At 28.4% G+C, this 27,592-nt stretch overlaps 1 protein-coding gene and 1 long non-coding RNA gene across 4 annotated transcripts in view; one reads left to right on the plus strand and one right to left on the minus strand.

Moving 5' to 3' along the window:
- Positions 1-22,829, minus strand: part of LOC142319688 (endochitinase-like) — a 32,492-nt gene extending 9,663 nt beyond the window's left edge. The window contains exons 1-4 of one of the 3 annotated variants that reach the window (XR_012755255.1): positions 22,667-22,807; positions 19,393-19,442; positions 14,927-15,815; positions 10,203-10,518 (exon numbers count right to left, since the gene is read on the minus strand). Coding sequence is in view for 1 of the 3 variants with exons in the window: in XM_075357245.1 (XP_075213360.1) it covers positions 10,203-10,241 (39 nt within the window). In the remaining 2 variants the exon portion in view is untranslated. Of the gene's footprint in view, positions 1-10,202; positions 10,519-14,926; positions 15,816-19,392; positions 19,443-22,666 lie in introns of all 3 variants that reach the window. The other 2 variants (XM_075357245.1, XR_012755254.1) reach the window with 2 other exon arrangements.
- A 437-nt stretch (positions 22,830-23,266) lies between these two features.
- The window catches only part of LOC142319689 (uncharacterized), a 52,968-nt gene continuing 48,642 nt past the window's right edge, over positions 23,267-27,592 (plus strand). Inside the window, exon 1 of the long non-coding RNA XR_012755256.1 lies at positions 23,267-23,412. This is a non-coding gene — a long non-coding RNA (uncharacterized LOC142319689). The remainder of the gene's footprint in view (positions 23,413-27,592) is intronic.

Raw genomic sequence — 27,592 nt, forward strand, 5'->3', positions numbered from 1 at the left:
TAATTGAATGAAAATATATATAAATATAAAATATGGCAATTTATGATATATTAATAAAAATAATTCGAGAAAAACTATTATTGCATTTAATGTAAAGTTATTTTATTTTAAGATAAAGAAAATTAAGGTTCTTTATTTTATTGTTGATTATACTTCAATTAGATTTTAACAATTGCTGTTTGTACAACAGCAATATTTGTGGATAAAGAACGTTTAATTTTATTCATATAAATTTATGTGAAGATCTTTCAAATAATTCAGTAATTTATTAAAGACTAGTCGGAACCTGGACCCCCAAAGCCAAGGTAAAACTTCGACCCAAATCAGGGCCTCCCAGGGCCGCAGTGCTCGCCATTCCTGTGTTACAGAGGGACGGCCCCTTGAATACCCAAAGAGTTAACTTAACTTCGGTCGCCATTCAGATATTTTAAACTGTTTTTTCAGATATATTTTTTTGTATTACTTTAAATGATTTGATATATTAAACAAATTTACCCATAAATACTTAGCAGGCTGGGATAAGAATAGAAAAATACATGTTTTGGACTGCAATATGTTAGGGAATAACTTATAAAAGAAATAAAATAAAAAATAATGAAACCACAAAAATATTTTGGTTGAATTACTTTATATGTATTGATTGATTCATTCTAATTTCTCTTAACAGTATTTTTGACTCAAAATACTATTTCAGCATCAACCGGTTCTTCGTTTACAATGATGATAAAGGAAAACTAACACAACTCAATTTATAGTTACAATATTTTGAAAAAGTAATATCTGCAAAATCAATAATAATAAAACTACAGGCTTTATGAAAGAAAAAAATGATATTGATATAACAATCTTTTTATAGCGACTTAATATATTTTTGGTAATATTTAACAGATACTATTTTTTTTCTCTGTTGACTCCGCATCCGAAAGGCTGCATTAAGCAACTTTGCTTCAAAAAATTATTTTTGATATAAAATAATAAGCAGTGAGATAACAAGCTTAAATCATTTTACATAAGTAATATATTAAATTGTTAAGAGTCTGTTATTATATGTTATAACAGCCTGTTTTGCAATACTGAAAAGATATCAAAAAACTGTACACTTTAATGAATGAGTAACAATTTTATAGATTAATGCTATGTACTAATTTTACAACCATGAAATAATTATAATGAACGTACCTTTTTAAAAGTATTATAAATGGTAATTTTGTTTTTTGAAGAGAAAAAATTGTAAATTACCTCATTTGTTAAAAAGTATAAATACTTTTGTATTAAAAGTATAAAGTTAACAATATTAACTTTTTAAATCAAATTAATACACAAACAAATTTAACAAATTTATATATACCTAAATATAATAATTCCAACAATAACTAAATCAAATAAATAAAACATAATAAAAAGAGAATCAATTATTCCAATTCTATTAAACCTAATAGGAATCCCAATGATAATAATTTTTAAATTAAACTAAAATAAGAAGGATTTAAGTTAAAAAAAACTATTAACTTTCAAAGTTAAAATTATTATTATAAATAAGCCTTAGCAAATAAATGCATCACTATATTTGCAATATAGAATCATAATTGAATATAAAGCAAAATAATGAGAGGTTATCAACCTTAAATAAATTTACAATTTATCACCTAAATCAGACATCCCATTATTAATGAATAAATGAATATTTTCAATGAACCACAAAGATATTGGAACTCTATACTTCATCTTTGGACTCTGAGCTAGAATATTGGGAACAATAAGGAGTAATTATCCGCACAGAATTAATACAACCAGGATCAATAATTAAAAATGATCAAATTTATAACACCAACTGACTAGTACCGATAATAATCGGAGCACCAGATATAGCATTCCCTCGAATAAATAATTTAAGATTCTGACTATTACCACCATCAATTACATTACCAATTTCAAGCTCAATTGTGGGTTCAGGATCAGGACAGGATGAACTGTCTACCCACCCCTCTCAGCGCAAATCGCACACTCAGGACCATCAGTAGACCTAACTATCTTCTCCCTTCACATTGCAGGATTAAGATCAATTATAGGAGCAATTAATTTTATCCCCACAACCATAAATATATGACCGAAAGGAATAATTATTCGACTTCCAAGTAATTTGATTTGGGAAGACGCATTCACCACTAGACCAACCCGGTGGGTAGTGTCTGAAAATAAGTAACTGCAATTACTAGGATTTGAACCTAGAACTCTCGACTTCGAAATCAGTTCATTTGAGATGATGAGTTCACCACTAGACCGACCCGGTGTGGATTCACTTTTTTTTTCTACCATTTACTTTTCATTCTATTTTTTTTTTAAGTTCCGAGACCACCATTAGGTATTGCTTCAGAGGATGAGTTGAATGACAATTTTTGTAGCATGTGAAAATGCCATGCCTGACGAGGATTCGAACTCGAGACGACCTCCGGATGACAGACCGAGACGCTACCACTCGCGCCACGGAGGTCGACTTTATTTTTCTTTCTAACATTTTTTATGTCAACTATAGTTAAATTTGCATATAAAATGTATCCAGTACATAAAACAAAAATTGATTGCAGTATCATACACTACTCTATTATAATTTACTAATTCTATGGTATAAGTTGCTCAAACGGTAATAATTAAAGAAACTATAAATAAATAGAACTTACAATACTTCAGAGTTAATTGTAAGCTACAAAAATAAATGATTAACAGATTTCTGCCTTCCAATGGTAATACAGATTACTTTTAGAAGGGATTTAATGAACTGAATGATTCGAATGAATAATATACAAATAATAGAATTAAATTTACTTGAAATAAAATACTAAATAAATTTCTTTTTAACAGGAATAATATGCTTCCCATGTGAACTGTGTAAGAGGCTAAAGCGATGAGGCATGTAAGCTCTTCACTGGAGGCTAGACCAATCATCACCAACTGGTAACAAACAGGGTTCCTATGGGGCACTCTTTTGGAAGGTGCAATGGAGTGCTCTTATAATATCTCTGCAAATAATGTCTGATTTTCAATTTAATTCACAGTGAAACTCTAAATTAAAGATATTCATTAAAGAAAATGTAGATTGATCCTTTTCTTTCATATTTCTGTTACCATGGCAACAGAAATAAGTTAGGAATTTTTATTGTTAAAGTTGTGTGCACTTTAGTTACCATAGTTACTATTATTCTATCTTTAGTTTCTTTTTCAGGTTTCTATAAAGTTTGAATACTAAAAATATTATTTTTCAGTATTATTCTCACAACCATGAGATAACATACAGTGAGTTGAGCCCTCTGGTTAAATGGGAATGGCGACCAAAGCAAGCTCTGTGGGTATGCAAGGTGCCAGTCCCCTTGGCAAATTGCGAATGGCAAATGAAGTGATCTCTGTGGACATGGGGTATTTTTCTTCTTACAAGAAATATGACAAGAGGTCATGTAGAAAACTGAATAAGAAATTAAGAAGAGCAACACAAAAAGTAAAGAAGAAATGGCTTTGTGAGACCGCTCATACGTAGGAAATTCAGAAAAAAACAGGATGGTATAAACTTATGTGCAAAAAAAGTAAAAGCAGCAACATGAAATAAGTAGAAGTACAGGCACTAAAGAAATTGCCAGTAAAGATAATAGTGTTATAGGAATAGGAAAAGGTATTTGAAAGGAGGAATAAGTACAACACTGCTCAAAATGAAGCGAAATGGTCTTCTATAGAAGCAGCAAAACCAAAATTGGAAGTTTTATCAGCATCAAAATAAATGATTAAGTTTTAAAGGATTTCAAGAGATAACAAAATTACATAATGAAATTTATAACTGTGGGATATAATCAGATTTTCTTAAACTATCACGATTCCATTTCCAAGAAGCATAAGAGAAGGTCAAGTTTTAATCTTCTCTTCAACAGTAACACAGAGTAAAAAAAAAAAATGAAGCACACAACTATATAAAACAAAATAGATTTACAAGTAATAGAGGTACTGCAGATGTTATTAGGCTAATTAAAACTATTAGTAATAGGTATATAGTAAGAGGTAAAGGACTAAGTATACTGTGTCAAATAGAAAAACTAGTGTAAATAATTAAAAGACAGAAAACAAAGGTGGAACCCAAATATACAACATTAATTAGAGAATTGCAGCTGAATCGGGAATTGGTTATTAAAATCAAGGATGCAGTTAGGAAAAAACACAGTTGAACATGTAAAAAATTATTGATAATTAGGTATGTTTGTATATACTACCATAAGCATATGAAACATGGACACTACAGGAATGGGAAAAAAGGGGCTAGAGTATCTGTAAGGAGGAGAATGGGGGTTAAATGAACAGATGGACTGGAAAATGAAGATTTAACAAGCAAATTGCTTACAAGAATAGAAGCTTAATCAGAAAAATATTCAAAATAAGAGAGCTAACTAACTGGCTGGAACATATTCTGAAAGGAGAAGGATTGGTTAAAACAGCATTCTACATTCTCGATGTCTGCAGCTGGAATAAGCAAAAGATCTTTTTCCTATGATTCCAATCAAGTTAATATATCATATTGAAAAAATACTGCAACTTAAATATTAATGAAAGAATAAAACAGTAATGATGAACAATATCTAGAAATACTTAGCATGAATGGCTACCACTCTTTAGTTAATGCTGATACAAGATTTACTGAGGGTGTGTTGGGCACTCTTTAAAGTGTCACTCTGACACACTTTAAGGAACTAACTACCTGTTAATAAGGGGCTATCTGTTAGCTATAACCCAAAATAATTTGTAAAGGATTTTAAACAGGTCCTGGATTAAAATCATATTTATTTGAACATGACTGGAGGGAAATTCTTGATAATGATGTAGATTTTCAGTTTAATAACATTTTAGGTATTATATTAGGTTATATTAATCAATCAAAATCTGTTATTTATTTTAAAATAAATCTATATATTTTTTTTAAGTCATGGATAAAGTTGGGCACATTACCATTTCTCAAAGAGACTGGTTGTATAAGATAATGGCATAAAAATTCTCACAGCCACAAAACTAAGAACGAATACATTAAGTTTAAGAAAAGATAGATCTGTGGATTTTACAGCAGCTAAAAAATTTTTAGAAATATGAGAGAATTACCTGCAAAGAATCCGTAAAGAATTAAAAAAAATATATGTAAATGTTGTTTCTGATAAAGGTAAAATTGTTAATGAATATGGTTCTTGGATCTTTATAATTTTTATTGATCTCCTACTTTCACATAAATTTTACGGTAAAGTTATAACTTTTGCAGATGGTACTGCTCTAGTATATTCATAAAAATCTTGATAGGTTGAAAACTGTAATACAGAGTGATCTGGATAATTTAGGCTTATAGTTTTGTAATTAAATTAGTTCCTAATGCTTTAAAAATAAAATATCTACATCAGGTGAATTTTATTAAATACTTGGGTTGATGGTTTTTTAAATTCATGGGATTTGCATATACAGAGTTCATATAAGGAAGTTTTTTCCACTATATGTTCTTTACCAAATGTACTTTGTTCTAGTTAATTTGAAATTCAATTATAGATTGCATTGCCAGGCATCAACATTACTAAAAGTAGATGTGTGGATTATGACAGCTAAAAAACAATATTTTAGAAATGAGGGAATTACCTACCAAAAGATAGTGGAGAATTATAAACCAGTATATTGATATGTCTACTATTACAAATAAACTATCAAAAATATGTATAAATGGTAATGTTGTTTTTGATGAAGATGAAATTAATATTTTTTTAATGAATACTTTGTTGTAGTATCTAAAAGTTATCAGTAGCGCTGGTACTGTAAATGATAGAATGATGCAGAATTATCATGATCACTAATTCTCCCATTCTTTAAATGCTATTAGTTATTATGAGCTTGGTATGTGTATATATAGTCTCTTAAAACCAGGTACCAATAAGATCTGTTCGCTTGTGTTAAGAAAATCTCTGTTCAAGTATTCCTATCTTATCTACTATAAACAATAGTAGTCTTGTTATGTGTAAATTTACTTACACCCTGAAATCTGCAGAAATTGTTCCAGTTGATAAATCAGGCTCTTTAGATGTGGTTGGCAACTATCGGCCCACTTTACTTTGTTTTTTTTTTTTTTTTAATTTCTAGAGAAAGTAATTAAAAAAAGTTGGTTAGGTTTTATCCAAAAATTAACTCGTGTAATTTGGGACTCAGGAGGGTGAGTAATGAATTTGCAATACAATCATCAAATTCGCCTTTATTTAAAATGTACAGTACTGAAATTAGAAGTCTAGCTTTGAAATGGTTTGTGTATTATATGCAAAAAAGAAATAACTGCATAATTGTGGGTGTTTGTGTGAGCAATAACCTTTGGGTGAATTGTATAATCCCCCCCAGGGCTCTGTTATTAATAACCTATTCTATTTATAATTTTTATTAATGATCTATTTCACATAAATTTTCACAGTAGGAGAAAGCTATCTTATGCAGATTTTGCTCTATTGCATTCATCTAGGAATATTTTGATAAGTTGCAAACTGATCTGGAATGCATTAAACATCAAATATCTGATTTTTTCTTTATCATCTGCTTCTAGGTTAATAGCTAGCTCCATTGATATACCAGAATATTGATTGTGCTTATATTCAATTACAATGTCATAACACTTTTCAATCACATCTTGAGTGAATTCTATTAAATACTTAGTTGATGGTGGATGGCAAATTATCAAGGAATTTACATCTATGTGTACAAGTTTTTAAGAGATGTTTGTTTACAGGTACTTCTTACAGAAGTAGCTGTAATCTTAATTTAAATTTAACTTAAAAGGGTGGGTGGATTTTCTGCTCTACAATTGACGAGATGGAAGCACTTTATTCAATGGTGATTTAATCTATACATGATTGGTGACAATATTGTTTGTGTTTATGTTTGTGTGTATGTGAGCGCGCGCGCACGTGCGAGAGGAAGATAACTGGGGTGTGTAATAAAACGTTTGTTTTAATATTTTTCTCACTACACTTGCAGATTTGGTACTCCTACCTATGGACATGCTTTTGTTTTGCAGATAAAATATTTTCATATGCAACTACAGTAATATCCAAAACAGTGGGCATATTAAATGATTAAATATCAGTGTGCTACATTAATACTACATTGCTTGAAATTTTACATAACCTACAAATGTCACCTGAACGTTAATCTAAACAATCAATTTATTCTTTATTAACACGTGCTTTTTTCATGACTTATAGTTTTTAAACTATATATTTGGTTTCTTGAGGTCTTTTTTGTAGTTAACAAACAAACAACCAACTCAAACTATTTACAGACATTCATACCCAGTGCTTACTTGAAGATGCAATAATAATTCTAGCAATGAAGCCGAAAAATGAAAAAAAAAAAAAAAATTCTTTTTAACATAAAATACCCTTTAAGAGCCAGTATTAAAATGATAAAAGTATTTAAATTACTCTATAATACTAAAATACGTGCAAGATAATCTTTTGGGGGGACAAAATTATTATATTATTACTAAAATTTGTGTACTATCGCCCCTTAAACCATGCTCAGTTTCGTTGAAGCACAAGATAAATTTGAAAGGATACATTAGTTATAAAATGGCTTGACTTCTAAGCGGTATACTTATAATGTCTTAAATCTATTGCAGAGATAAACTTGCTTTCAATTATTTGCAATATCTAAAATATTAAATAATATAAAATAACTAATATTTAACAACATGTCTCTTTTTTCAAGTTTTTTTTAAACATTATATATATAACCTATGCACTCCAGGTAAAATAAGGATTTCAAGGAGGATATCTAAATCGGTTCAACTGTTGATTTGCTACGGTGGAACAAACGGACATACACTCTCCTTTACACTCCTTTTTGAAATGAATTTTTACTTTCAGAAAAATAAAAATATCATCTAGTAGAGAGAGAGATTCAAATCCCTTCTTGCTCCATTAATTCTGTAACCTCCTACTTACACCCTTAACCCTTATATTCATACCCAACTTTACCAACGTTGTTTCGCACCCGGGTACCTTGTTACTGTGATATTCCAATTTTTTATATTTCAGCAATAGAAAGTGTTTCCTATTTGGTTATTTTGATGTCAACATCGTTATTGAGTATCTGAGTAATTCTAGGAAAATAAAATAGCATAGACCAGTTAAGATTAATTAATAACATTTGATGACAGTAATACTTGCAGTCAACGCAAAAAAGAAGTTAAGGCAGCTCCAATTCGTGATCTGTGAACAATGCTCAATGTAAATGTATCTCAGATGTATAAGCCTATGGAGAATTTAATGATTGATAAGCAGCAATAACCTTTTTGAGGTTGCACAGGATTTGCCTAATATATGCCTTTGAAGCTAGCTGTGTATGGAATCAAAATTTGATGGATTTGCGATGCTGAAAAATGAGTATCCTTTGCATGGCATAATTTATTACACTGGCAAAGCAAATAACAACCAAGAAAAATATCAGGGAGAGAAAGTGGTAAATGATCTTGCATCTGCGTACAGAGGAAGTGGGAAAAACGTCTGCATGGACAATTTTTTCACAACTTTGCCCCTTGCCAAGCACTTGCTATCGTAGAATCTCACCATTTATGGCACAAAAAAAAATAAACACCATATACCTAGTATCATGGCTCTGAGAGAGCACTACCAGATTGTTTTTGGTTTTCACAACATACTGACTATGTGCTCTTATGTCCCAAAGAAAAATAAAGCTGTAATTTTTATATCAACCATGTATTCGAATATGGCTGTGAATAAAGATTTGAAAAAGAAACCTGATATCATCAGTTACTATAATAAATATAAAACTGGCGTTGACACTATTGACCTAATGCTAAGAAGGTATACCATTAAACATTAATGTTGAAGATGGCCGATGGCTAAGTTCTTCAACATGCAATACATAAGTTCACTCATGGCACAGAAATTATTGTGAAAATAATAAAATGTTATCACAAAAAATAACAGAATGTCATTTTTTGTGGCAATTGAGTGATTGAAGCTCGCATGTCAAATGCCCAACTGATGCACATTTCCACTAGAAAAATTGTAATTGAGACCACCACAGGTCATCAAGTAATATCTACAGAAGTTGCTGGTCCATCTGTTGAGCAAGACACAATATAGGGAGGAAAAAGTTCACAGATTCTTGCTTGCCACATGTTATAAATTACATACAACTATAAAAAACAACTATTAGTAACAATATTAGTTGTAACTATTAGTTACAATTATAAAAAAACAACGAAGTGCAAAAACTGCACCGAGTATCAACTGCCTGTTTGTGATTAACACTTGGTAAATATTCTAAAATGTAATGATGCCATAAATAATATTTTTTAAACATAATTGGTTTTTTTTTTGTTTAGAACAACAATTTACCTCCATGCGTCACAAAAATAATTTTTAATGTACAAAGTAAATATGTAGTGGGTACTAGAACTACTGGCTTCCGTTCAGTTCAATTTTTTTATTAAAAAAAATAAATAAATCTAATTTATAATTTACTTGCTTTTCAGCTAAATAACGATGAGCCAGAAGCTCAAAAGAATTTTTTTTCTTCATTTTAATGACATGAATGCACTGCAGTGTGTACTCTGCTATGAACATAAATAGTATTCTGCCTTTAAAAAAACTTATGTATTATGCAAGGGAAGTTCATATATTGACTCTAAAGAGAACAAGGGCATAAACAGGAATTCTAAGATTTTTAACAATAGACACAAATCTACTTCTAATTAATATTTTATATCTTACGATGCTTTCTAATCTGATACTTACAATTAATCGTAAATCTGAAGAATACACATATTCTAGCTACTTTCAATAAAACTTCATATGTAATGATATTCAACATCTTTGTCGATTAAATTGTAATATCAGTTGTGAAAATGCATAACTACTCAGAAAGCAGTATACTGTTTTATTATAATATTGTAAATCTACTCCAAGGATAAATTTTCACTTAAGAATTAACCGTTACAATAGGCAAATAATAATTGGAGTAAAAAGATACGAGTGTATGAGAGGAGTTTGATTCAATGAGATCAAAACATCATTAGATTTGAATTTTTAAAAATACTTTTACACCACGAATGCCACTTTGATAATGGCTTCATCGATAACTTGAATCCCCCTTCAATTTATAATTAGTACAAAATAACTTTGAATCACCTGTAAGGATCCATAGTTTCGTGGCTGCAGAGTTGTCATGTTGGAAAGGTCAGAACCCTTATCCGATGTAGGCTAAATGTAAGAATCTAAGAATAATGTTCTGCTTTTTGTAGGGCTTTCTCTAGAATCCCTTCTAAAATTGATTTTTTTATATTCATGTGGCTTACTGTAAATAGTAATGGTTATTTTCCATTTTGATAATGGTTTTATTGTTGATGATGATGGTGGTTGATGATTGTTGAACAATGAACTATGATCTGGACCCAATCGTTTACATACCTGGGCGTTATTTTATCTTTGTTAGTCCAACATTTGTCTGGAAAATATAAAAAATAAAAATTTAATAATTAAATAATCGATATTTTCAACTAAATAATTAACCTCAAAAATTAAAAATAAATAAGTTAAAACCTGACAGAAAATTATGGTGTGTAATTATAATTTAATCTTAACAATTTTTTCAATAAAATAAAAATTTATGAAAAAATATATCTTATATGAAAGTATAATTTTGCCTATTAGTGTATTACTCTATTCTTTCTTTATAAGCATCCAATATGGTACAAAGTTAAACTTGATGTTTTCATTTCCCCCCTGACCTTACTGGTTACAAAAAATTAAAAAAAAAAGTTTTTCAAAAGGATAACAAAGGTAAAGTGGGCTTTCCATAAGTTTTACTTAAATTACTCTAAATAATACTTAATTTAAGTCTATTGTAACTGAAATACTAGTTGCAATATACTTAAATGAAATATTTTTACTTGAAAAAAAAAGAAGTATTTTTGGGAATGATTACACCGTTCAGAGAAGAGATTGGTACTTTATTTCCAGTTGTAAAAAATTAGAAAATCTATTTTTTTTCTTTAGATAAAAAAAGTATTACCAATTGTTATTCAGTTTTAGTTTAAAAGCCAATTAAAAACAGTTCTTACTAGTAAAGATAAAAAAATTGAAAATCAATGTTAAATTAAAATATTAGTTGGTTTGATACAGCTGATCTTTAAAAGAACACTTTTATATTTATAAAAAAAAATGAATTATAAGATAATAATAATCTTATTAAAAAATTAGATCTGGAATATTTATTTTTCTAAAATTCCTAGAGGCATATGATTCAATAGAGAATTTCCGGTTAAAATATTGATAGTATTTATGTCAATAACACTACAACATTATAAAATAGACATACTCAAAAGTTCAATTTTTAGGTGTAATTTCCAAACTGAAGATATCTCAAATTATTAAATATTTCCAAAGAAATAGTTTTTAATGAAATCTTTCAGAAAACTAGCGGGAAGAATCTACATCTCCAGAGAAACAGAAAAAGAAACACTGTGAATCGATCAAAGAAAGGAGAAAATTTTAGGGGAAAAATGAAAGAATTTGGAAAGCAAAGAACTTGGGACTATTCATGGGTGATCCTTAGACGAAATGATAGAAAAAAAAATAAAATAACAATAAGATATGTTTATAAACTTTTGAAATGTACCATAGCTATCAGAAACAAAACTGAATCAATCTTTTACAACACTCTTGGCTATTGATTCCTCACATTATTTTATTAATTAGTTCCCATCTTTTTTACATTGACAATAGGGTTAACACATTTATAACTGAACCACCCTAACTGAATGACTGCAAATACCAAATTTATCAGGAAGATCAAAATAAAAGATCTTAGATGAATTCACTTTATAATTTCATTCGGATTAGGATGCCAAATTAAAATAACTTGATCAAAAAAACAATTTTCTCAAGAATTCTTAAGACTTATTTCCTTTATAAATTATAACTTTCTTTTATAACTTAAACTATAACTACAGTGGCTTCTTCAAAACAAACAATATAGTACATTTACAAACTCATTCACAATTATATACTACTACTGGGACAATGTTTTATCTGTAAAAGTGTCATAAAAGGAATTTCATTTAAAAACATTTCATTGCAATGAATAAACTTTGAAAAGTATTTTATTTTTTTTTTTAATAATGACCAAGTCATTTTTAATATAGTTTAAAATAATTATTTTGAAGATACTTAATGCTACACATTAACTTAAGCCAATTAAGTAACATAAACCCTATAATCTCACCCATTTATGTACCATTTACTTCTGTTAGATTATATATAATTCTATGATAGTTTATGATAAAAAAAATCATGAAGTAAAAATCATGAAGTAAAAATCATATTATATTCACTTAAAAAAGTAAAATTAATACACCAAAAAACAGTAGTTTTAGTGGTCTATATACATATTTGTATGTAGACCAAATAACACTTTTTAGCAGTAAAAGAAGATAAAAAATCCAGAAAGAAAAAAAAGTTACAAATAAATGTTGAAGATTTTGTACCCGATTAAAAAAAAATTAGTTTAAAACAATCGTTCTCAAAGTGGGCAATAATGCCCCCTTGTGGGAGCTGGGGGCATTCAGGGGGACAGTAGAAGGCCCACAGAAAATTTAAGGGACGTGCCCCCCAATTTGTCTTTTTTTATTTTGACAGTCTATTGAAAGCAATTTTATGAAAAATACTTCAAAATATGCATTTTAATTGCTCTCACTTAAAATGTAAGTTTCAACTCAGAAATAGGATATGACATGTTTAAAAACAATAATTGCAATTGCTGTTTTTAAGAGTGCAACTTAAAAACAGCAATTGCAATTATTTTTAACAGATGGTAAGTTAAAATTTTTTGGAGGCCCCTAGAAAACTTTTGTTTTCAATGTGAACAGCGGGTGAAAAAGTTTGAGAATCGATGGTTAAATAGAACATTATTATATATAAAAGAAGAATCGTGAATATTTTCACTGTAGGCTGGCCAAGGGTTTGTTAAGCCCTTCATCATATAGCCATAAGCATTTTACTTTACTTTATAATCTTCAATTTCCAAGATCTTACTCTGCACGATGTGGAATCATCAAACTGTAAGGAATTGTGGCAGGATCTCATCTTACCCAAGCCTCCCTTCCCACTGCTGACTTAAGTTATAATTTAGTAATGGAAAGAATGATCTACTGTAAAAACTATGAGTAGATATAAAGTTAAGAATTAATTAAGATGTAATATAAAATATTTATTAAACACATTGAGATCAAAATACGAGTAGAATTTTGGAGAAGTGTTAAAGTGACATAACTTGAGCTTATTTAGCTTACAAATAAAAATAAATTTTGAATTGTTTTGTAAAAGGGTAAATTTAAATTTGTTTTAAAACTATTAAAATAAAATTACTTCCCTTGGAGAAAACCCGATTCATTAACCTCTTCCATGTTTTTCTTCCTTTAAAAATCTGAATTCTAGTTTTTATTCTCTAAATACAATTTTTTTTTTTACATTTAATTTTAATTAATGAGTCAATATTAGGTTTAAAGTTTGACAACCAGTTTCAAATTAATGAAACTCTTTCTCCCAAAATTCCTTATGCAGCTAATTACACCTCGTTACTATTTACTCCAGGAAGGTGCCAATTAGCTACAAATGGCTTGGAAGAAAAATTACATTAATCTGAAACTCAAGTTATTAATAACTTTAGTTTTGTTATTTTTTGTCATACTGTTCAATGAATAAATGCACTATGCATTTCACAAAATAACTATAGCATTATTACAAATTTCAGTTTCTTACAAAACTTTTGAGGCTTACATTTAAATCATTTGTGTGAAGAAGTAAATCTTTAAGCACTAGTATTAAACATTTTAAACAAATCATAAAACAGATAGCTAGGATGAGTAAATAATTACTGATACTTCTTATTCAGCAGGAATAACCAGTGTTCCTTAATAATATTAAAAATAATTAACATGGAAATTAGAACTAAAGTGTTATAAATGTACTAAAAACAATGTTATTCTGGAACTTATCAAAACCTAATAAAGAAGATGGCTTAAATTAAAATTCTATACTTCGATTATTTATTCACACGAATTCATTATCTTTTTTTTATACACAAACATTTTAATTTATTTTTATTCACAATCATAGTTTAGATGATTATTATTATTACCTTGTAATATTCTTTGATGATTTACATACAGTACGACTGAAAAATAATTAATGTAAAACGGGTTCAAAAACTCTTTAATTTTTAGTAGAGGACCATGGTACAAAATACAATCATTTCATTATTTGACGAAACCAATCAGTAGACCTATAAAATTATTTCTCTTGGTCTGTCTGTCGGTTTGAAATTTATTATTAATATATCACAGAAAAAACACAATGATATTTATTTCCATCAAATTATTTAGTACAGATTAAATAGTTATGTTATTTTTTTACCAATTGTTTTTCAATAAAAATTTACTGTAATATTTACCACTGTTAATTTATTATTTTTGTTTACCTATCTGTTTTATATATTATATAAATATAAAACTTAATATTTTATATATATATAAAACTTCTAATATCTTTGAACTCTAATTATTAATCTAATATTGGTCCCACGGCCTTAAAACTTAAATCACTAATATACATATAACTATAAATTTACTGTTCACACCTTCAGTTTAATCGAAATCCAAGTATAAAAAACAATAATAAAATAAAACTCCGGGCCACATGGCGGTATAGGTTACCTATACCCCGTCACGAATACGCTTTTATAGCCACTACGCACTTATTTATTCTAATATAAAGTATTTAAAATATTAAAACTCACTATCCTACGTAATTAAATACTAGTAGTAAACCTAATTATTAATTTATAACTGACTTACTGGTCCAACAAGAATTGCCGCAACATGGTAGCCTATGGTAACACTAAAATTCAAATAACTTAAAAACTAACGAACCGAATTCGTTCAAACTTTTTCCTAAACACATCGTTTTTCATACCCTAAAAACAACAAATACTTTTAAAACTAAAGACACTGTTTAAAAAATTACACCAATAGCCTCACCGTTTGTGGCCACCATATTTAGCACTTAAACGCTAATAACTTCATTATTTTTCGACTGATTTTCAAAATTTTTACACACAAACATTCATTCTACTGTATATTTTACTATTTATAATTTTAAAACACCCAATTATCACAATTACTCACTAGAATTAAACACACTTCAGCAGCCTGCTAATGGCGACCTTCCCGTGATGCGTCCAGAACTCGACTCCAGATACAGGTTTCTATCTGAGCACGTTAATTCATACCCTCCACTGGTATTGATTGGATGGTTGAAAATCCTTACGGAATGTTTGAGCATCCAAATGAGGAAATATAGATTTCCTCATCATACCTATGTATGGTGTACTGTTTCCAGTAATCATATAAAACTTTACAATCTGTTTAAGAATTATACACCCTGTTACCACATAGTAAAAAAAAAATACTGCTTCTTCTAACAAGGGTAGAGCATGTAAAACACAACTATTCACTTGCTCGCAGGCATATGGTTTTTACAGAAATACAAACTGTCAGCAGAAATATTATATTCCATAGATTTCTTTAGTGCGATTTTTTTATTTTGTAGCTATTAGGGCAGACTTTATGAACTAACCCCACACTATTGATGATGACCCTGACATAGAAAATATCAACTGTCCAAAAACAATTTCCTTCATTACAACTCTTTTGTTTATTTCAAAATGCTGGCACCATTCAAAATCTGTAATATGAAAGAAAAGCAGCTGTGATAAGGGTTTTATTTTCTGAAGGTGTAAAAAACCAACCAAAATTCACTAGCAGCTGTGGTATTTAGTGTATTAATAATGCAAATTTTTCAAAGTGGATCGGGCAGAACAACTGTAATCAATTTTCATCATAGTAGAAGACTGATGGAAGTTTCTATTGACGCTTTGCAAAATTGCATTAATGGTCTTTGTCACAGACAGATGAATAAAAATTTGGGAAATTACTGAAATTTGTATTACAAGTATCAAACAGTCTATTTCATCATCCATAATAAGCTGAAATACTGCAAAATATATTCAAGATGGGTGCTGTGAAACAGTCAACTTAAATTCAAATATGTATGAAACTTAAACAATGATTTTTAATGGATGGTAATGCTTTATTAAATCGCATAACTTGGATTCATCATTTTGATCTAAAATTCAAACATCATACCCACCAGGAAAAATTCATTACCTAGACATTAACCGGTAAAGTGATCCTAACAATGATTTGGGACTAAAAGATACCATCTATTCCTATTATTTGGAAGAAAAATGTACGTACAGCAAGTACTATTGTCAGAGGCTAGAAAATAAAATGAAATCCCCCAATAAGGACATGTGCCTCCACACTGCACAAGAGTCATAAGCTATTCAAAAGTCGGGTCGGGAAGTGTTGCCACATCCATGTTACAGTCTCAATCTCACACAATCAGATTTTTTTTTGTATCGTCCTTTCGAAGAGTTTTTGTCTCATTAAGCTTGGCAATAATGAGCAGGTCCAGAATGGCTCAAAGACTGAGATAAATTACTCTTTATTACTGGAATAAGAAAGCTCATAGAAACATACAAGAGTTTACATATAGCCAGCAATTATGTTGAAAGTAGGGTTATTTGGAAATTGCAGTGTAGTTTGAAAGTTTTAGTGTAATAGTGTTTGTCATTGAATAAATAATCATTTTTCTACAGTCATTTGTTACTTAAATTTTTTAGCAACCTCGTAGATTTGATGAATGAAATAAATTAAAGTAAATACTAATTGTAATTCTTTAGGACATTAATAGAAATTGTAAACTTTGCAATATACAATAGAAATTGTACATTTATAGAAATTGAAAACTTCTGTTATGGCATTTGTTTATATAACATAAAGAATACAGCAGCAGTCTGATGAATGGTAATTCATAGTAACTCCTAGAATTTTTACAACACAGTACTTGTTTATCTTCTTAAAGGGGACAGAAACGGAAGATGAGAAAGATGACACAATCCATTCCTTCCCTTTCTGATGGTTTTTTTAAAATTTTGATAAAACTGATTATGCTCTCAAAATGAAAAGATAAATAACTTATCCCTTACATTGTTAAATGACTACATTAAAAATAAGCCTATCCTCCCATAAGCCTTGTTATATATGTAATTTTTTTCCTGTTTAGCCTCCGGGAATCACTGTCAGGTATTACTTCAGAGGATGATATGTACGAGTGTAAGTGAAATGTAGTCTTGTAAACTCAGATTGACCATTTCTGAGATGGGTGGTTAATTGAAACCCAACCGCCAAAGAACACCGATATCCGTGACCTAGTATTCATATCCGTATAAAAGTAACTGCCTTTACTAGGACTTTAACATTGGAACTCTCGACTTCGAAGTCAGCTGATTAGCAAAGACACGTTCACCACTAGACCAACCTGGTGGGTTGTTATATATGTAATTAACTAAATAAACTCACAGAGAAGATCATAATATCAACTTAAAAGTCACGCATTAAATTGTTAAAGACTGAACAAAAGTAATAATTAATTAGATATAACACTTCAAAAAAAACTATTCAAATAACAAAAAAATTAATATATTAAAAAAATATAAAAATACTATGTTTTAAACACAACACATGATTAAAGAAAAAAAATAAAAAAAACAACTTTGAGATTTACCTGTAACATTGGTAGCAAAAGAATAATTTTAACAAAGATGTAATTAAAAAGAATACTTATTACAAAGTAGTTATAATACTTATATTAAATAAATAATGTAGAATCATAAAATTGTAAAAAAATGTTAATAACATCTGTTTCTAGTTACAGGCCAATTACTTATTTTGACAAACCTTGTATAGTTATTTACTAAAAACACTATAATCGTTAAAAACATTATTTAAAAATTATTAAAATAACAAAATACCAGTTAAAAATGAATGCACTAAAAAAACAAATTCAAAATGTATGTTACGAAAAAAAATTAAAAAGAATAAAGACATTAAGCTCATTTTACAAACAACACATATGAAAAAAGCCAAGATGAAAATAGATAAAGTTTTAAAATTAGTTCATATGAAAATTAAGTCAATATCACAACAATGACATATCCCAAGATATAAAAAAAACTCGTACTACCTCCTAGCTAATAATAATTAGCTATATAAATAAAAGTAGCGTTATAATTAGATTATCCACAGAAATTGTTAAAAACTAGTTTAATTATAAAATTACAACATTTATATATAAATTTACTAATTTAATGTCCACATCTGATAACAAAATAATCTATTTTGACACCCTAGTATAGTTTCACACCAAACAGTAGAGTCGATTAAAAAATTAAAAAAACAGTTTTAAGATTTTAGATTTGTTTTAAGTAAAATAAGACTAAATTAAGTTTTTTTAATATAATTATAATAAATATTTTTGTATTTTAAATGTTTAAAATAATTAAGTTAGGGCCAACATTTTTATTGATCTTTTAAATCCACAAAAACAATCATTATCTAACCAAAAAAAAACAATAAATATATATACAGAAATTTATTTAACAGATAATATGGACAAATGAAGAATTTCAGCAATTATACATTTTTTTTTTTAAATTGAATTATATTTATACAAATGTATAATTTCAACAAGTTAGTAAAACAATACAAAAATCTAAATAAAAATGATAGTTATAAAATAACCCTATTACAAAAACTTGAGAATAAATGGTTTAATATGTGAACGCACTCTGGTGGATGTTGTAGAATATATAGTTTAAAAACAGTAGGTGGTAAAAGGGACAGATATCATATGTTAATTTATAAAAAAAAATAAATGAAAATTATGGAAGAATTAAGAAGGCAAAGGGAAGAGAATTATACAGAGATGCCACATGAAGAAATGCGTAACTTCACGATTAAATAAACCAAAGTAAAATCACATGAATATCTATGATAAAGATCACACACTACTTAAAAAATATATAAAAGAAAATATCGTTTTTTTAATTGTGCAACAGAAATTAAAATAAAATTTTAAAATAAGCGTGTTAGATATGGTAACAGCAGCACCATAAGCATTTACCACCAGCATTTAACGACCATAAGATTTAAAACTTTCATACTAAAATGGAAATACCACAAAAGCAAACCGTTTATTCTAATCTACACAATCACAGAATGTGTATAATTACCTTAGAAAATAAAAGGGGCTGACAGAAAATGAAACACTGATAACAAAAAAAAAACCACTAAAAATCAGTGAAATTCTATTACATACATAAAAGGTGAAAAAAAAAACAACAAAATATGATATTTACCTGCAATAACTGTATTAATACATTTATAAAGAAGAGACATAGCTGATGTACTGAAATTAAAAAAAAAACACAAAAAATTAAATCTTAAATGCAAGAACAGAATCAATGTTTATAAAATAATTATTAATAAAGAAACATGAAACTCAAGGTGAAATCAAGTAATACCAAAACTAATTCTATAAAAAAAAAGACTTGCAGCCTATCATCAGCACGAGTACATACCAGTGGTTCTTTTATAAGAATTGCAATTCACAGATATTATAACCACAGGCTTGATTGATCATATCAGTAATTTCATTGTGGACACTAAAGTAGAGGTAATATTAATTTTGCATTAACACTATTGAAATCCTTGATGAAGATCTACGAAAGGACTAAGCAGGCTTATAGCAATGAAGCAGATAAGGTGTTTCAATAAGCAATCAGGTATCAACAAGATGAAAGCATCATTTGAAACAGCACAGGAACTCATTTCTGTTTTAAACATGCATCACCATCTGCCAATCTTAGCAGGTTCAGTTGTCCAGAGATCCTGAGTTAGGGCAACTGACTGTCCAAAAATCCTGACGACTTTGAACATGAGCATTCAGTTGAAATTCTAAATTTGTCAAAATCATGTGGACGTCATATCTAATAATGAGAAATGGATTTATGGTTACAATCCAGAGACTAAGCAGTTGTTTCACAGTAGAACAGTCAATTCCAAGTTAAAAAAAGTGAGAAAGTAACAGGGATAAAAAAGGAGAACTTCTTTGTTGTTTTTTTTTATTTTTCAATATATACAACTGCTGCTCCATGAATTTATCTCTAATGTCAATCTGTTAATGCTGTCTTCTACCATAACATTCTAAGAAGACTAACATCTGACAAATGTAACCTTAACTATAAAGTAAAGGAGATTGGTACATCATTATGACAATTTTCTTATACACGAAGCTTACAAAACACTTCAAATTTTTAACCACAACATGATTATAGCCTCCATATCCCTCATACTCATTGGTTTCTTGTCCTAAAACCTCTTTCTTTCTCATTTTCATGGTGAAACTCATACTGCAAGATAACCATTCTTGTACACCAGATCTAGTAGCAGTAACAAACCAGAAGAACGGTATACAACTAAAAAGGGAAAAGATATTACTACCAAATTAAAGTGGGATTTTTTTCTATAATAGACTTAAGTCTTGGAATTAGTTGACTGCTTTATATTACTAAAAAAAACTAAATTGAAAAAACTACATCTTGAAATATTTTATGAAAATTCAACAAATATAAAGAATTTTTAACTATACATCTTTTTTAATAAAATTAAAAATCTCCCTACATTTATTGAATTTTCATCAATATTTAAAAATATTATCTTCTTTCAGTATTATACTTTAATAAATGTGCTAGTCTAAAAAAATAGATTGTTCTATTAAATATTACTTTTTTTAAAAGATGACATATCTAAAGTAGACACCTGCATAGTGAAAAATCATACTGTAAAAAGAAATTATATAAAAGTATTAATATCATTCTCATAACAAACTAATCAAAAATTAAATTAACTATATATAAAAATATTATATGTCCAACTTCACTAATAAACCTACTTGTATAAGAACTAATGAAATCCTCTAAAAGAATTATAACAAATAAAAATACTAACTATTAACTATAAAAACAATCAAACAAAGTGAAGAATTAAGCTATTAAAAATTGTATGATAAATTTGATACGATAACAAACAAAAATTATTATTTTTCACTAAATTTTAATTAATAAAAAAAATGAAAGATTAAATAAAAAGTAATATTTTAAAGAAAAAATAAAACTGAAGCAAAGTTTTAGTATCGGCACACCAAGAAGCCTAATGCAAAAAAAAAAGTTATGAATTTATATTTATTTTTTTTTTAAAGAAAGTAAATAAATATCAGTTTGTTAGATTCACAATATTAAAAAATACAAAATAATAAACCTTTTTATTTAGTTTTAAAACTTACTGAACCTCAAACTAAACTGTTGTGCTGTGAATTATATAGAGTTTATAACATAAATTTAATTTATTCATAAAAGTTATTTTTTTTTATAAACACATGATTACACGTTCAATAGAACACACATTTACATCACATGTATTATTTGTAATACATGTGATAAACCACAGATAATAAAAAACTGCTCAGACAGTGAAAATTGTTAAAAGATTAGAGCAGTATCACAAAATACAACAATAATAATAAGCAAAAAATAATAATAAAGTGTCTGATTATATTAATACATAAAATAATAAAACTATATGAAAATAAATAAGCAGATCAATATTAATGAAAAATTATTTTCCTTCATGTTTCTATCATTCTTCATAACTGCTTGAAAATGATTGTGAATACTGAATTCACCATATTAATACAATATTAATGTACACATATTAATGTAAGGTTTTTATTGAAAAAACCTTACATTAATATTTGTGTTATTGTAAATATATTAGAACTCAAAAATAATATTTCATCATAAAAAGGTATTTGGAAATTTAATTTCCGTTTAATGTTAATGAATAGGACATATCTCGAAACCAATGGAATTTGATAAAAGTTGTTTCAACCACCTTATAATACAAAAACATGATTGTGTTACCCGGTTTAAACAATTTTAGAGCTGAAGAAACGTTAAATTATACAGCATCAATCTTCAATTATTCCACAATTAAATTAAGTTAATGAAAGTACCCTCTTTGTATAGCAATTGTTTTTGATATGAATTGTTGCAATATTTCCAATGAAAAAGATACTAGTGTGTATGCTGACAGTAAGAGCTCTAAATTTAGCCTAAACAGTGCATTAATAATGAATTACTAAAATAAAATATCAGCTGATAAAATAGGCTAGCTGAACATTCAAATTTATTTACTTTTTATATTAAGAAATCATTAAGAAAATGTCAGCTGTTGACTGAATTGTAACAACTTAATACTTTAACAGGTAAGAAGGGCAATTCTTTTAATTATAAGCATAATGAAGAAGAATCAATGTTTGAGTCTGAACACCTACAGTCTATAGCGACTAGGATTTCTTTAAATATGTTAATGATGCAGGAGAAGATGTGTCCAGTGGTCCTAATAATTAACAGTAATTGAAGTATTGTGTTAGGTTACATGAACAATCTGGTCTGATTTAAGGTGGATTTGTTCTATTTTTAGTAGTAATAAATAATATATAAAAAATAATATATGTAAAATAATATATAAAAAATAATATATGTAAAAATAATATATATAAAAAATTCTTACCTCGACCAACAACAAGGGTAATCTATCTAAAATAAACGTATAAGCATATATATCCGCTGGATGGAAAGATGGCCGCTGGATCCATAGCTTCGTTCTGTTACGCACGTAATTCACTGTCTCTCCCCATCCCTTCCACAACTAATGTTTATAGCTTCGAAGGTTTATTCTATGTAAATGTTGAATGTCAAATACGCAACGCAGTTAATTAACTGATGCCGATTTTGGCAGGCAAGGGGCCAAGGGTGAAGTAAAAGACAGGTTAATTGGCAACATGGCACCTGTCAATACCTAATGTTAGAATTATTTCTTATATAAGCTTCCTATTAAGATTCTCCGTATATTAAGAGAGGGGGAGAATGCAGAGACTCTCTCCCCTCGTTTGACTCTCGTTCTCTTGGCTCGTGTCGAAATTCATCAAACTGAGTGTGTCAAAATGTGTGTTCGTTGATGAAAAACTATATTTGTTTATATTATTAGCTGTTTCCATTATATTCAGCGATGTAGAAAAAATAAACAAATCTTACATAATAATAATATTAGCTTACATTTTATTTCTGGTAATTTATTAATCTATTAAAAGTGTTGTTAACGAATAACGTTGTCATACAGTAAATAATGTTTTATTTCTCTTCTGTAAGTGTTTTAAAATTTTCTGTAATGTTTTAAAAATCGTATCAAATTTTGATTATTTGTATTTTACGTGAATCTAGACAACCGTTTAGAAAATAATTCTACGTGTAAACTAGGTAAGTTCTTTCAAATAATAATTTTTGTAATAACAAAATTAAATAATGTGATTATTGGTTAACTTATGGGAATTTAATGAACTAAACGTTTTGCACATTTTGTTTTGGCAAAAGTCATTTTTTTAGATTAGTCAAATATATTTTTATTCTTGTTATTTTAATTAAAATTAAGTATCTGTACTTAATTTTTATAAAGTAATCTGTTACTTTATAAAAATATGTAACTAAAATAATTTGCTTTCAAGTAAGTCCCGATATATTAGAACAGGGAGTTTGGTGAATATTTTGTATACTAAACGTTTTATTTACGTATTTCTATTTAAAAGTTAATTATTTCGGGTATCAATATTCTAATAAAGTTCTGTTTTTTTGTTTAGATTTCTGTTAATAACAAAACCTTTTGCCTGTGTCTACATTTGGTGATTAATAAATTAGCTATCTATTTTAGAAACATAAATTGCCTTTGTTGTTTAGTATGAAATACTTTACAAATATTTTCTCACTTTTCTTTGAAACCTACATTGATATGTTCTGCAGATCAAAACGGTCGGTTTTTATGTTAGATGGTCAGACTTATTTACTTTTTTCGACAAAAATTTAGCCAAAAGTTTTGTTCTGATTTAAAAAAATCAGAACAAAACTTATAGAAACTTACAAAATTTATTATAGATTATAAAAACGATTAACGAGTGATACGTAAGGATGTAATGATATGATTTCACTATTTCTAAATTTATCCAACTTAGCCGACAACCCACTTCTACAATGCAAATACGCGCGTGCGCGCTCACACACACACACACACACACACACACACACACGCGCGCGCGCACACACACACACACACACACACACACACACACACACAATCAAACAAAAACACACACACAGTGGAGAAACAGAATAGATTTATTTGTTCCGTTTTACAACGAAGGGAATTTTTGTTTAGCTTTTATTCATAATTAATTCATATAACAATTGAATTGCACAATAAAACTATGCATATTTTACGGATAAATTAAACACGGAAGTCCGGGTAATTGAGAACCGGATTAGTAAAATAACTAAGTGTTATAGTAATTGTATCGTTTAATTTTTTGTAGCACGGTGATCCGAGCGGTAACGTAATCGTATATTCATTTTTTTTAGGAGTAAAGCGTGGTCTTTGTTCGTATGAATATAAATTATTAAGTACAGATTATAAATAAATTTTATTTTTTTTAAATTTTTACTTAAATTATCTAATAGTTTTTTTTATTATCTGATACTACAAATCGTGCTTGTCTGTGTAAGAAAGAGAGATAGAGAGAATAATCTAGGGGCGAGAGAGAGTGTATTAGTATGCAATACTAGTGAAAAAAAAAAAAAAAAACTAGTGAAAGGGGAGTGAAAAAATTTAAACAGCATTACAACTATGGATGTTTATTTATTTATTTATTTTTTTTACTTCAGTATTTATTCACTAACTGCGCTCGGCAAAAAATTACAAAAATGTGTATTTCTATGAATATAAAATATTAACACTCGGATGTTATTTTGCTGAATCGGTTACATTTTATCGTCCGATGACTCCTCAAAAGTGACCGGCATTATTCTGTTGTCGAGTTCCATTAACAATATATCCCAGTCTGGCGAGCATTTTTTAAATAAATAGGTAAAATCGGTTTAAAACAGCAATATTACATCGCCTTGTTTTACAACGGCCACATTAATTTGCTGTTATATCTGCCCCAGATTTTACTTTAGTTTCAATACATCTAAAATACCTCAGATACTAAATGTAACGGTCAGAACTGTTTTCTCTGAAAGTAATAATGTTCACTATATGAAGCTTTTACACGGATGAATATTATCTGCTTATTGGTGGGCTTCTTATGTCGACTTGCAATCGTATAGTCGGTTCGGTAAATAAGGGGAAGTGAAACCATTTATTTCCAGTCTTCACTTTTCCTTATAAGCCTAGCATGAGAACTTGTTATTCTTAAGTTGGCTGCGTTGTTTTCAGAAGCGACTTGTGAGTCGTGTCATGTCAGATACCATTATATAAATGAATTTATCAACCATTAGCGCGCACGCACACACACACACACACACAGAGAGAGAGAGAGTGAGAAAGAGAGAGAGAGAGAAAGGAAGATAAGCTTGTACGAAGAAGAGTTGTGATTATAATTTCAAGGTAAAAGAATATTCCATAAAGAGATGTGGATAATAATTTATTTGTTAGAAGCCCTCCTCATAACTCATTTGTGTAAGTATTTTTATTTTATCATAAATACCGCTTTGAATTACGTATATTTATGATACATGACTATGTATACAGATTTTAAACACCGCCAGAATGTCTTTAAATAAGTAATCTTTTTATTATTGAATAAATCGAATACGAATAGGTTTTGTTCGGATAAATTTAAGTTTTAGCTCTCGGTTCATCGGTTGATATTTGAATACGATGTGAAATTTTGTTGTTTTATAAATACCGGTATAATGAGTTCCTGTGGGTATTAAACGATTTCAATATTCGTTAACATTTTGGAAATCTAGTTAGTTAAATACATTTGATTGCTTTTTGTATTCATAACCTCATTTTCTTGAGAAATCATTGAAATTATTTCACAGTGCGATTCTGATCGATTAAAGCGTTAGAAATTCCTCATATTGTTGTAAAACTTATTTATTAAATAAAAAATACCATTTTAAATATATTATCGTAAATATTTTAAAAGTATAGACAAAATGAAATGATTATTCGAAAATGTAAAATGTTACTATAATATCACAATTATTTAACGCGGTAAACAATTAAGTTATGTAATACTCTGTATTTATTATTTAGCATTATGGAAAAGTTAAAATAATATTTTGATACGTGTTCTCTTTTGTGTGAACGATTAGATATTCTTCGTTACTTCCGTTTTAATAAATGATATCTTTAGGCCTTCTTTTTGGCGTCCTGTAACCTTTACTGGTTGCGCTACTGTGTCTTCCTTCAATTCAGCTTAAAGAGAGGTGGTCAGCAAAAAACGGGCATCTTATTTTGACGTTTCGGTTTTTGTATCTGATCTTTGCACCCAAATCATTCATCTCACAAAAGATTTTCTTTATTTTGTTCAAAATCAATTTAAATAGGATCGGTGATAGTTCATCATCGCGTCTCAACCCTTTTTTGACTAGGAAAGTTTTTCCGTAAATTTAAATTTACAGAATGCGTTTGCGGGAGCGAGTTTAATGAGTTTCAAATTTTTCTGGTCAGCCTGTATTCTCTCAAAATTTTAAAAACGTCTCTCTGTCTACAAAATCATACGCTTTTTGAAATTTTGTGAAAGATATTAAGATAGGTTTGTTTCTGGATACGTAATATTTTAGAATCGATTTCAGACTTTGTTCTGAATATGATCGTCCTTTTTTAAATCCTCCTTGACACCCTTTTATATGTGATCTATTTGGAGTTCTAATCTATTCCATAACATTTTCACAGTATTTTATGTCACCGGCAACAATGAAATACTTCTATAGTTGTTGACAGCCGTCTTACCGTCAGGTATAAATTATAAATTAATATAGCTTATTTTTATTTATAATGAAATGCTTGAACAAATTGAAGTCACGGTTATAAGTTATTACTGACTATAATTTTATGTAATTTTAATTCATAATAATATCACGTTTAAAGTGATTAACACGTAATATCTGTAAAAAATTCTATTGTGTAAAAAAAAAAGTTAAAATTTTCACAGCTTTTGTTTAATTAAATATTGCGATTGTATTGTAATATTAAATTGTATTTTAAGCTAGACAGAACAATTTTAATTACTAGTTTTTATACAAAAAAAATATTTTTTCAATATTTTATTCGTTATAGATTCTGTTACTCGCTTAATTGACATCTTTAATTATTTTTAAATTTGCCGTTACATTCGTTATTCTTTTTTAAATGTATCGTGCAGTTTGAACCTTATTATTTTAATTATGAAATTATACTCGTTTTATGTTAATCGTTATGTAAATTGTAAAATAATATTAATATAACCTTTTGTCAAGGATATTATTATTTTTATTTTTATTTGTTACGCGGGCATCGACTTCTACGGTGACAAGGGCTAATGAGCCCTCGTCACATTCTTTAAAATAGGTATTAAATCACCACCAGGTTCGTCATATGTAAGGGTGTAAAGGGCCCTTA

This window comes from Lycorma delicatula, chromosome 2, assembly GCF_047948215.1.
Source record: "Lycorma delicatula isolate Av1 chromosome 2, ASM4794821v1, whole genome shotgun sequence".
Classification (NCBI taxonomy): domain Eukaryota; kingdom Metazoa; phylum Arthropoda; class Insecta; order Hemiptera; family Fulgoridae; genus Lycorma; species Lycorma delicatula.